Genomic DNA, 11,186 nt, shown 5'->3' on the forward strand with positions numbered 1-11,186 from the left:
GGCTGGTGAGTTTGAACCACCAACCATGTGGTTCAAACCAACCTTGCAGTCCAGTGCTTACTTTACAGCACCACACTAGGATTCCATTACCCTCTAGACAGTGATTTTTTTTTTTTTTTTACCTTGAGTTAATGCTGTAATGGAATGAAAACTTTGGACTTTGGAATGGGGTGAATGTATTATGCACATGGGGAAAACATGTGTCTTTGGGGACTAGAAGGTGGACTCTGGTAAATAACATATGGCCATTCAAAAATCTTTACATTCTGTAAATATTAGGTCATATGGCATGTGCAAATATGTTAGATCATATGGCAAATGATAATTGATATTAGAGAAGAAAGGTTAGATAAGCAGTGTTGCTGGCAGAATAGATAACACTATGATGGTGAAGTATAAAGAAGACAGAAGAAAAACTACAATGGTAAAGTATGTATTTGTTGTTAAGTGACATTGAGTCAGAGCCAACTCATAGTGACCCTTTATAGGGTTTTGGAGAAGTAGCTGGTGAGATTGAAGTACCAACCTTGAAGTTCAAACCAACCTTGAGGACCAGTGCTTATCCTGAAGCACCAGTATACAAGGCCACAAAAAATAAATAAATAAATAAATAAATAAAATAAAATCATGGACTCTGGTTTTAGAGGGTGTATTTATTTCCTATTAAATAATGTAAGCGTAGTGGTTACGAATCGGGCTGCAAACCTTAAGGTCAGCGGTTCGAAACTACCAGCTGCTCCCCGGGAGAAAGATCAGGCTTTCTACTCCCGTAAAGATTTACACCCTCGGAAACCCTGTACAGGGTCGCTATGGGTCGGAACCGACTCGACAGCACTTAACAACAACAACAACAACAACAACAATGTAACAGATTACCATAAGTATAGTAGTTTATGTCAACATAATTCCTTCTTTTTCAGTTCTGTAGGGCAGAAGTCTAAAATCAAGGTGTTGGCAAACTGCATTCCCTTCAGGAGAATCTAAAACAAAATCCAATTCCATGCCTTTTTCAGTTTATAGGGAGGCCACACACATCCCTTAGTTTTGGTCCCTTTTTCCCATCGACAAATACTGTAACATTACATTTTTTTTCTACCTGTCTTCTTTAGTCAAATATTCCTCTAACTGATTCTCCTTTTCTACTTTTAAAGTCCTTTGTGATTGCATTGCTATTGTTGTTGATGTTGCTGTTAAGTGCCATCAAGTCAGTTCTCACTCATAGCGACTCTGAATAGAGTTTCCAAGAAGTGGCTGGTAAGCTTGACCTTGTAGCTCAAACCAACCTTGCAGTCCAGTTCACTAACCCATATACCACTCCAGGACTCCTTTGATTACATGTTGTTGTTGTTAAGTGCCGTCGGTTCCAACCCATAGCGACCCTGTACAGGGTTTCCGAGGGTGTAAATCTTATGGGAGTAGAAAGCCTCATCTTTCTCCCACTGAGCGGCTGGTAGTTTCGAACCGCTGACCTTACGGTTTGCAGCCCGATTCGTAACCACTACGCTACCAGAGCTCCTTTGATTACATACAGCAGTTAAAAATAATCCAGGATCAATCCTATCCCTTCTGTACACAGGGTTTATAGGGACAGGCAACTTAGACATTGGCTACCAAAAATGAGGGGGTGGGGGGGTGGCAATAAAGACATGAAGTGACTGGCTTACAAGTTTTCAAGAGGGTAGTTTAGTTTCAGAGTGTGTGGTGGAAAGTAGAATACCCACTAAATAGAGTTCATGTTGTCTAGTTGGGTCTGGTGAAAGGAGATTGGGATAAGATTCTAACAATTGTTACCATGACAACTGTAAGGCAGAAGTTTTTTAACAAAAAAGAGGGAGTAGTTAATCTTATAGTATAGGACCATCAAGGGAGATGAGCATGAGTGGAATGTGGAACCCTATTCCAAAGAGAGGTGACACAATGGAATGTGGAAATTATCTGACAATATCTTTGGTATCCCATGCAAGTAAATTTTTACTAAAGGCAATACAGAAACAGCTGCAAGCATTCACTGAAAGAAAACTTTCAGAGGTTCAAGTGGGATACAGAAGAGGATGTGGAATGAGGGATGTCATTGCTGATATCTGATGGATCTTGATTGAAAGCAGAGAATACTAGAAAGATATTTACCTGTGCTTTATTGACTATGCAAAGACTTTAGATTGTGTATCATGACAAGCTATGGACAACATTGTGAAGTATGAGTATTCTGGAACACTTAATTGTGCTCATGAGAAATCTGTACCTGGACCAAGAGGCAGTTGTTCAAACAGAACATGGGAACACTGAATGGTTTAAAATTAAGACAGGTGTGTGACAGGGTTGTATTATTTCACCATACTTATTCAACCTGTATGCTGAACAAATAATCTGAGAAGCTGGGTTCTATGAAGAAAATGTGGCATCAGGACTGGAGGAAGAATCATTAACAACTTATGATATGCAGATGATACAATCTTGCTTGTTGAAAGTGAAGAGGACTTAAATACTTACTGATGAAGATCAAAGACCACAGCTTTTGGTATGGATTGTATCGCAATGTAAAGAAAATAAAAATCCTCACTACTGGACCAATAAACAACATTCTTATCAACAGAGAAAAGACTGAAGTTGTCAAGGACTTCATTCCCCTTAGATCAACTATCAACACTCATGGAAGCAGCAGTCAAGAAATCAAACAACATATTGCATTAGGCAAATATGCTGCACAGGACTTTTTTTTTAAAGTGTTGAAGAGCAAAGATGTCAGCTTAAAGACTAAGGTGCACCTGACCCAAGCCATGGTATTTTCAATAACCTCATATGCATGCAATAGCTGGACAATGAACAAGGAAGACCGTAGAAGAATTGATGCTTTTAAGTTATGGTGTTGGAGGAGAATATAGAAAGTGCTATGGGCTGCCAAAAGAACCAACAGACATGTGTTGGCAAAAGTGCAGCCAGAGTGCTCCTTGGAGGTCAGGATGGCTAAACTTCATCTTCAGACATATCATCAGGAGGTAGCAATCTTTGGAGAAGGATATCATGTCTGGTAAGGTGGAGGGTGAGAGGAAAAGAGGAAGACCCATGGTGAGATGGACTGGCAAAATGGCAGCATCAATGGGCTCAAGCGTGGCAACAATTGTGATGTTGGTCCAAGGCCAGGTAGTGTTTGTTCTGCTGTGCAAAGGGTTGCTATGAAATATGATAGGATGATTGTAAAACCGATGTTCTGCCATGTAAACTATCACTCAATTCACAATGAAAACCTTTTAAAAAATCCAGGATAATTTCCCTATTTTAAAGTTAGTTGATTAGCAACTTCAATTCTGTCTGCCACTTTCATTTCTCTTTGACATGTAACTATGTAACTGAACATATTCACAGGTTTCAGGAATTAGGTGGTTTAAAACATTTAGAGGGAGGACATTAGTCTCTCTACTGTATAAACTAATGGTTTATTTAGGGTTATGATGAAGAAAGTTCTAAAATTTTACTTGAAAAGCTGTTGACTAGAGAAGTGAATGCACCAAGATTCACGACACATAACTTTCTATCTCAGCATGGGCTATTAAATACCTGTATCCTTAGAAAATTAACTTCACCTTTCAGAATTCCATTTATTTCAGATCAGACAACTGTATTGGTGATTAATGAAGTACATTGGTAACATTCTGGGATCTTGAAACATATTCTGTACTTATGCCATAGGGACTCACATACACTGTCATTATTGCAGTTAAGTATTGTCAAGTTGGTTCTGAATAGCTTTTCTGACAAGCAACTGATGGTTAACTTTCCAGTGCTTATCCTACAGCATTAGATCAGGACTCCTCACATTCACTGTTTTGTTGTGTGCCGTTGAGTCAGTTCTGACTCATAGAGACCCTGTATAGGATTTCTGAGGAGCAGCTGGTGAGATTGAACTGCGGACCTTGAGGTTCAAACTGACTTAGCAGTCCAGTGCATTAACCCACAGCGCCACATCAGGACTCCTTACATACATTAGGTAGTCTAAATCTCAATTATACGTCTGAAAAAAAGAGTTAATTTTGACATCACAAGAACCCAAGTACTTTGATAATTAACAACATAGTGAAAACATGTCATCTTTTGAAGATTATTTTGCCTTTTTTTTAGAAGTCAAATATTTCTCTAGAGTTACCCAGTATTTTTTTCAGTTTAAAATAAGCTTTGACAGTGTTATATCCTATTTCACCAATTTTTCTCTTAACCACTACAGAAGAAACGAAATGCTTCGAATTGTAAATATTATAAACTATGATGTAATCTTGGAAATATAGACCATTCACACTAAAAAAGACCTCAGTCCCCATTTATTTCAGTGATGACCCTTTCTTGTAAGAAAAGTGAGGCTCTAAGAGTAGATTTGACAAATTTATCAATAAAAAATAGGACTTCCAGTTAAATTTGAATTTTTGGTAAACATCAAAAAGGTTTTATATAAAACATTCATACAATATTTGGGAAGTTTCTTTTATGTGTAGATATGTCCTATATAACAATATTTGAGACATATATTTTAAAATATCCTTGCTATCTGAAGTTCAAAATTAGCTGGTGTTCCTATATTTACCTCAAAATCTTATCTGAGAGGCTGGCCATATTTCTGTTTTTAATTTTAACTTCTAGGATCAGCAGAATAAAATAACTCATTGAGGCAGATAGATTGAACCCAGTGCCATGATTTCCCAAGGAGCTGTTCTCCAGTGATCTCTATCAAAATTTGCTGAGATCTGTTTGTCCTATATTTATAAGGGTCAAGTTTCCAAGAGTAAAACATTCCTAAAATAAGAGCTGTTCATATAGTCTCACCTTTTTGTCAATAACTTAATCCATGCTGCAGATCATCCTGCTTTTAACTTGAATCACACTGCAGGGAGCCTGGAAGACTTCTTTTGGCAGTTGGTGTGCCACTATATCTATAGAATAACTATGCTGTATCCTGCATTCTATCCATAGTATATTCATAGAGCCACAAGGCCTTTACATACCACCAAGAGCAATATTTCCCACTTACCTGAGGTCTGAGAAAACCTCATTAGAGAAAAACATTTAGACCATCTAGACAGCCTGGTTTGCATCCTGGCTCTTCTACTCACTAATGGTATAATTTCTGGAAAGGCAATTGACCTCCCAATGCCTCAGTTTCCATATATGTACGAAAGGTAGAATACACACACATACATATATGTATATGATAAAAATGACACCCACTACAGAGCTGTGCGAGTTAAACAAGTTAACATATATAAAGTACTTAGAAAATGATCCATTCATTGTACGTCTCTCTACATATATGAACAAACTTTAATCCTCAAAAAGAATAACCAAAACAGTTGTTCATTTATTTACTATTATTTGATTTCTTTATTATTAAGCACTGTTTTTTTTTCTTTAATTTCTCATCACAAAAGACAATGAAGTACATAACTCTTATTGAAATTCAGAATTTATACTGTTTATTATGGTTGGACTAAAAGGGGTACTGACAATTTGGCAAAGAACCAAGAAGTCGTAAAAGAGAAACTGAAATTATAACCTACCAATTCAAGGAAATGTAATCTGATAACCTGTTTATACAGGCATTTATATATGTTCATATTGTGGATCAACTTCTACTCACCCTAGAATCCCTACTTATTTAAATTTAAAAAGTGTGTCTTAAAAGTGAATTATAGATTTGCCTGTTTGATAGAAAAAGTAATGATGGTTCCAAAGTACTTTATACTATCGTAAAGGCAGTTACTTCTGTAATACAATATGGGGTGTTCAAAACTAGCAATCAATATCTACATACCAAATGGACGAAGGTCTAAGCAGAGATTTGCTCCCTCCACTAAAGTGGTGTTACGGCAGATGGTCCACAGATTGAAGTACATGTAAACTGGCAGTGAGGTGAAAACCGTGACTCCCAGCCAGGCCAACATGAAAAGGTACGTCAGCATAATAAACTGCAACAGAGAAAGTAGAGAGAAGAACATGTAATCTACTGAAAAAAAAATTCTTTAACCTACAGTAGTTTTAAAGACAGTAGAACACAAAATCATTATCATAATACTAATAGGAACTATGGAACGAAAGATTGTAAAAAGGTGAATATAAGGGGCTATTAGAATAAATCTGCTGGAAAATTGCATCTTGGCAGAGGACCTTATGCACAAGGGAAGAAATAATCCATTTGCATTTTAATACGGCTACATTCATGTCTCTATCTTAAAAATCATTCTCCACACATTTTTCAAACTTTAGAAAATAAGGAATTTTACTGTGATGAATTCCAAATAATTTAAAATATTGTCAACAAGCTTATATTATACTCATCTGATGTCATTTTTATAACATAAATATTTAAAGTACATAAACATGTTTAGATTTAACATTATAAATGCGGTGATTCACAAACCATTTTAATATATGATGACATGTGTTTCCAATTCCATTTCATCTTATAGGATCATTTGTGTTAATGTTAAGTCTTCTTTCTTGCAAACCAACTTTATTTTTGTGGTGGAAGCATAATAAAATACTTTTCTAGGTTTGAAATTAATTTAGCTTCTTTATTTCAGAAATATTTTTAATATTTTAAAAACAAAAGGTGGTTTATAATCCTTGTTTTAATGGGAGTTTTTAGTCAAAGAATGCCTTAGTTGCCGGATGAGAAATTAGATACCTGTCTCGATGCGTAGATTAATAATTGGTGAAAGATGGATGCATAAATATTATTACAAATCAGTTATCAATAGCATTAATCCTGGTGTGGCACTGTGGGTTAATGTGCTAGACTGCAAAGTCAGTTTGAACTGCAAGGTCAGTGGCTCAAGCTCACCAGCTGCTCCTTGGAAACTCTATACAGGGTTGCTCTGGGTTGGAATAGACTTGACAGCACTTAACAACAACAATAATCCATATTATGTATGCATATATATCCATATAATACTTATATATGTAATTGTTTATATAAATAAACCCCCTTTAATGTTCTAAGCTAGCAGATGTATCAACAACTGTTGTTGTTGTTAAGTGCCATTGAGTCAGCTCTGACCCACAGCAAACCTGTATAGGGTTTTCAGAGTGGCTGGTGAGCTTGAACCACCGACTTTGTAGTTCAAACTGACCTTGCAACCCAGAACATTAATCTACAGTGCCACACCAGGATTTATATACAAATGAAAAGATTGAATATAAGCCAGTATAAAACCCTAAGGTTTATATGCAGGGTTAAATCTTCACATTGATCTAAATTTATTACATTTCTCAAAGGGAGTCGTATGCCATTCAATTTCATCATTTATTTGTCATTGTCATAGAAATAACTCACTATATAAAGTGTCCATGTAGATAAACACCATTCAGAAATAAAGAATTATGGACAACATCACAAGAGTTGTCAAATTATCCTGCCAATGTGGTATTGATCATATTCAAGCATCAGAAATTAATATTGAGAGCACTCATAAAGAGTAGCCAAATAAGTTCACCCACAACAGTTTTGTCACAATTTCCACCTCTGATCTTTTTTTCATCTGAATCTTGCTGGTTATTTCTCAGTATCAGTGAATAAAAGTAGTCTTCTCTTTCATTACTCTGTATTTGACCTTATAATCATTATATTGTCTACTAGCAAAACACAGGTAATTTGTAGAAAAAATAGTCAGAAGAGCATTTTTAGAGTACATTTGTGACCATTTTAAAAAATATTTGATTGATTTATTCATTTATTTCTTCTTTCTGCAAATAAGATGAAAAATAGCAATACTCACTCAAGGCCAGATTAAGGCATGTGAGGGCCATAAACTATGTAATCCTGTGGTGTGGCTTCCTATGCTTATTTATAATACAAGCAGGATATGTGAGTTATATGGGAATAAGTCAAAAATATGCATGCATGTGTATAACTCATATATGTGTATATGTCTTAGGTGCCTATGATGAAACTTTAAAATAAAAATCTGACTTTATTAGCAATGAAACATAAAAGTAGCATATACTATTTTAGCAGAATGAGATGAGTTGGCATATAAACTTTTTATTGAATTTATTGTTGCTTTTGTTGATAAATATTTCACAACAAATAAAATGAGTCAGTAAACTTGGTTATTTCAACAATCAATGAATGTAAAGTTCTGTTGATCTTCCATAATGAAAAATTAACTTTAACCAATTTTGCTTTAAATAACTCATACTTTCCATTTTGATGGTTGTTTTGTAACAAATGCTACAGTTATAAATTAATAAATGAAAAGATGTCATAAAGGAAAATATAATAAAAAATATTACCACAAATTACTATATTTTATTTTTAGCTAAATCTTTCATATCTAACATGCTATAAATAAAAACATTTTATTTCTATTCTTTGTTATTAAAATTGTTTCCAATTACTTCACAGCAATTACACTGACCAAAAATTCTTACCTTCATATGCATTAAGGAAAATCAATTGGGTAATGAATTGAGCCTTTCTTTAATCGTTGTTGTACACTGAGGTATTTTGAAACAATTAAGGCACAGAACTGAACATTCTGTTGTGCATTTTGTGATTATTAAAGTCAGGAATATGTGTAAAACAGTTTCAAAAAGTAGAGCTGAATATTATATTTTATCTTATTTTGTGGATTCATACATATTTACATGAATAAAATATGTTTCCTGAATATTTAAATGTGATTCTCCTGTAAGAACAAAATCGCTGCATTTCTCCATAAAACTTTGCATTTAAGCATCAGTGTAAGCCTGAAATAAATTCCTTGATGACTCATACATTCTCCATCACATATACCCACATTTTTTAATAAATAAAATCCATTTGAAAGAATTCCATATACTTTCACTTGTCTTTTCATGCAAGATTCAACAGTACCAAAGATGGTATCATATGTGGTTACACAAAATTGATCTCTGGCACTCACTGATACTTCGTTTAGTACTTCTGTCATTACATTTTCCTTCTAATATTTCTCTGATTGTGAAACTTGCTTGATAATCAGTATTTGGCATTATTTTCCAACTTTTAAAACTCTTAATTTATTTAAATATGTTGTTAATGACTGTTAATATTTGTGCATGTCTTTAAATTTACTTCTGAATCTTGGCTTGTTCAATGAAAATGCTGCAATATATTATTCCAAATAACCAACATAAAATACATACCCTATAATGTTTGTGTTATGCTTTTAGTTCTTTTGTTATATTTCTTTTTCCTGTAAGGTATTCAGCAATCTTTTCTAAGGCATCTTGATTCCAAGATTGTACTAGTTGCTGCAGTATGTGTTTACAACTTGTATTAGAATGTCATTTTAATACTTAACAATTTTTTATATATGTTTTAAGAAATGCCCATTGGTGAGCAGAAGTGAGAAAAAAAAAAATGTATAGAATAACCAAACAGTAGAAAAAAAAAAAAAATCAGCTGTTTCTGGACAACAATTCATTTTGCTATGTCTCACAAAATTAAGTGGATGAGCTGCACATGACATGAAAATGGCATATTCATCATATTCTAAAATGTTCTGTTGCATACCACTATAATGCTTTAACATATTGAAATAATTGTCATAGGACTGGCTTTTTCACTTAGAAAAACCAATTTTGCAGACTTCATATACATAGTGAAGAATTTGATTTCAGTTTCTTCACTGGTACAAGATTCTAAATTGGTGCTGTAGGATAAGCACTAGACTGCTAACTGAAAGCTAGCCACCTCTGTGAAAATCTATTCAAGGTCTCTATGAGTCTAAACTGACTCAATAGCACTTAACAACAACAACGTTTGAAGATTTGTTGTTGCTGTTAGGTGCCATCCAGCTGGTACTGAGTCATAGCGACCTTATGCACAGCAGAACAAAACACTGCCCAATCCTGGGCCAACCTCACTATTATTGCCACGATTGAGCCCATTGACACTGCCACTTTGCCAATCCATCTTGCTATGGGTCTTCTTTGACCCTCTACCCTAACAAACATGATATCCTTCTCCAGTGACTGGTCCCTCCTGACAATGTGTCTGAAGTATGAGAGATGAAGTTTGGCCAACCTGGCCTCCACGGAGCACTCTGGCAGCACGTCTTCCAACACAGATTTGTTGGTTCTTTTGGCAGCCCATGGCACTTTCCATATTCTCCTCCAACACCATAACTCAAAGGCATCAACTCTTCTATGGTTTTCCTTATTCACTGTCCAGTTTTTTCATGCATATAAGGTTATTGAAAATATTATGGCCTGGGTCAGGTGCACCTTAGTCTTCAAACTGACATCTTTGCTCTTCAACGCTTTAAAAAAGCCATGTGTAGCAGATTTGCTTAATGCAATACGTTGTTTGATTTCTTGATTGCTGCTTCCATGAGTGTTGATAGTTGATCTAAGAAGAATGAAGTCCTTGCCAACTTCGATCTTTTCTCTGTTGATAAGAATGTTGTTTATTGGTTCAGTGATAAGGATTTTTGTTTTCTTTACATTGAGATGCTATACATAGCGAAGGCTGTGCTCTTTGATCTTCATCAGTAAATATTTTAGGTCTTCTTCACTTTCAGCAAGCAAGGTCGTATCATCTGCATATAACAGGTTGTTAATAAGTCTTCCTCCAATCCTTATGCCACATTTTTTTTATATAACCCAGCATCTCAGATTATTTGCTCAACATTCAGGTTGAATAAGTATGGTGAAAGAATACAACCCTGTTGCACACCTTTCTTAATTTAAAAACATTCAGTGTTCCCATGTTCTGTTTGAACAACCAATTCCTAATAAGTGTTCTGAAATACTCAGTTCACAATGTTGTCCATGGTTTGCATGATCCACACAATCAAAAGCCTTTGTGTAGTCAATAAAGCACAGGTAAACATCTTTCTGATATTCTCTGCTTTCAGCCAAAATCCATCAGACATAAGCAATTTTGTTGTTGTTGCTGTTGTTAGGTGTCGTTGAGGCAGTTCTGACACCCAGAGGCCCCATATATGATAGATGAAACACTGCCCAGTTCTTTGCCATCCTTACAACTGTTGCTACATTTGAGCCCATTCTATTGTCACTGTGTCAGTCCATCATCATGGGGGTCTTCTTCTTTTTCATTGATCCTCAATTTTATCAAGTATAATGTCCTTCTTCATGGACATATTTAACTTTTATATATCCAAAGGAGCTCTGGTAGCGTAGTGGTTACGAATCGGACTGCAAACTTTAAGGTCAGC

The 11,186-nt window shown here is 35.2% G+C and overlaps 1 protein-coding gene across 1 annotated transcript in view; it reads right to left on the reverse strand.

Annotated features, from left to right (window-relative positions):
- Nucleotides 1-11,186, reverse strand: part of LOC102831657 (neuronal membrane glycoprotein M6-a-like) — a 209,932-nt gene that overhangs the window by 11,661 nt on the left and 187,085 nt on the right. The window contains exon 4 of the mRNA XM_006834409.1: nt 5,798-5,951. Within this exon, the coding sequence (XP_006834472.1) occupies nt 5,798-5,951 (154 nt within the window). The remainder of the gene's footprint in view (nt 1-5,797; nt 5,952-11,186) is intronic.

The sequence above is a fragment of the Chrysochloris asiatica genome, unplaced genomic scaffold (assembly GCF_000296735.1).
Source record: "Chrysochloris asiatica unplaced genomic scaffold, ChrAsi1.0 scaffold00011, whole genome shotgun sequence".
NCBI lineage: Eukaryota > Metazoa > Chordata > Mammalia > Afrosoricida > Chrysochloridae > Chrysochloris > Chrysochloris asiatica.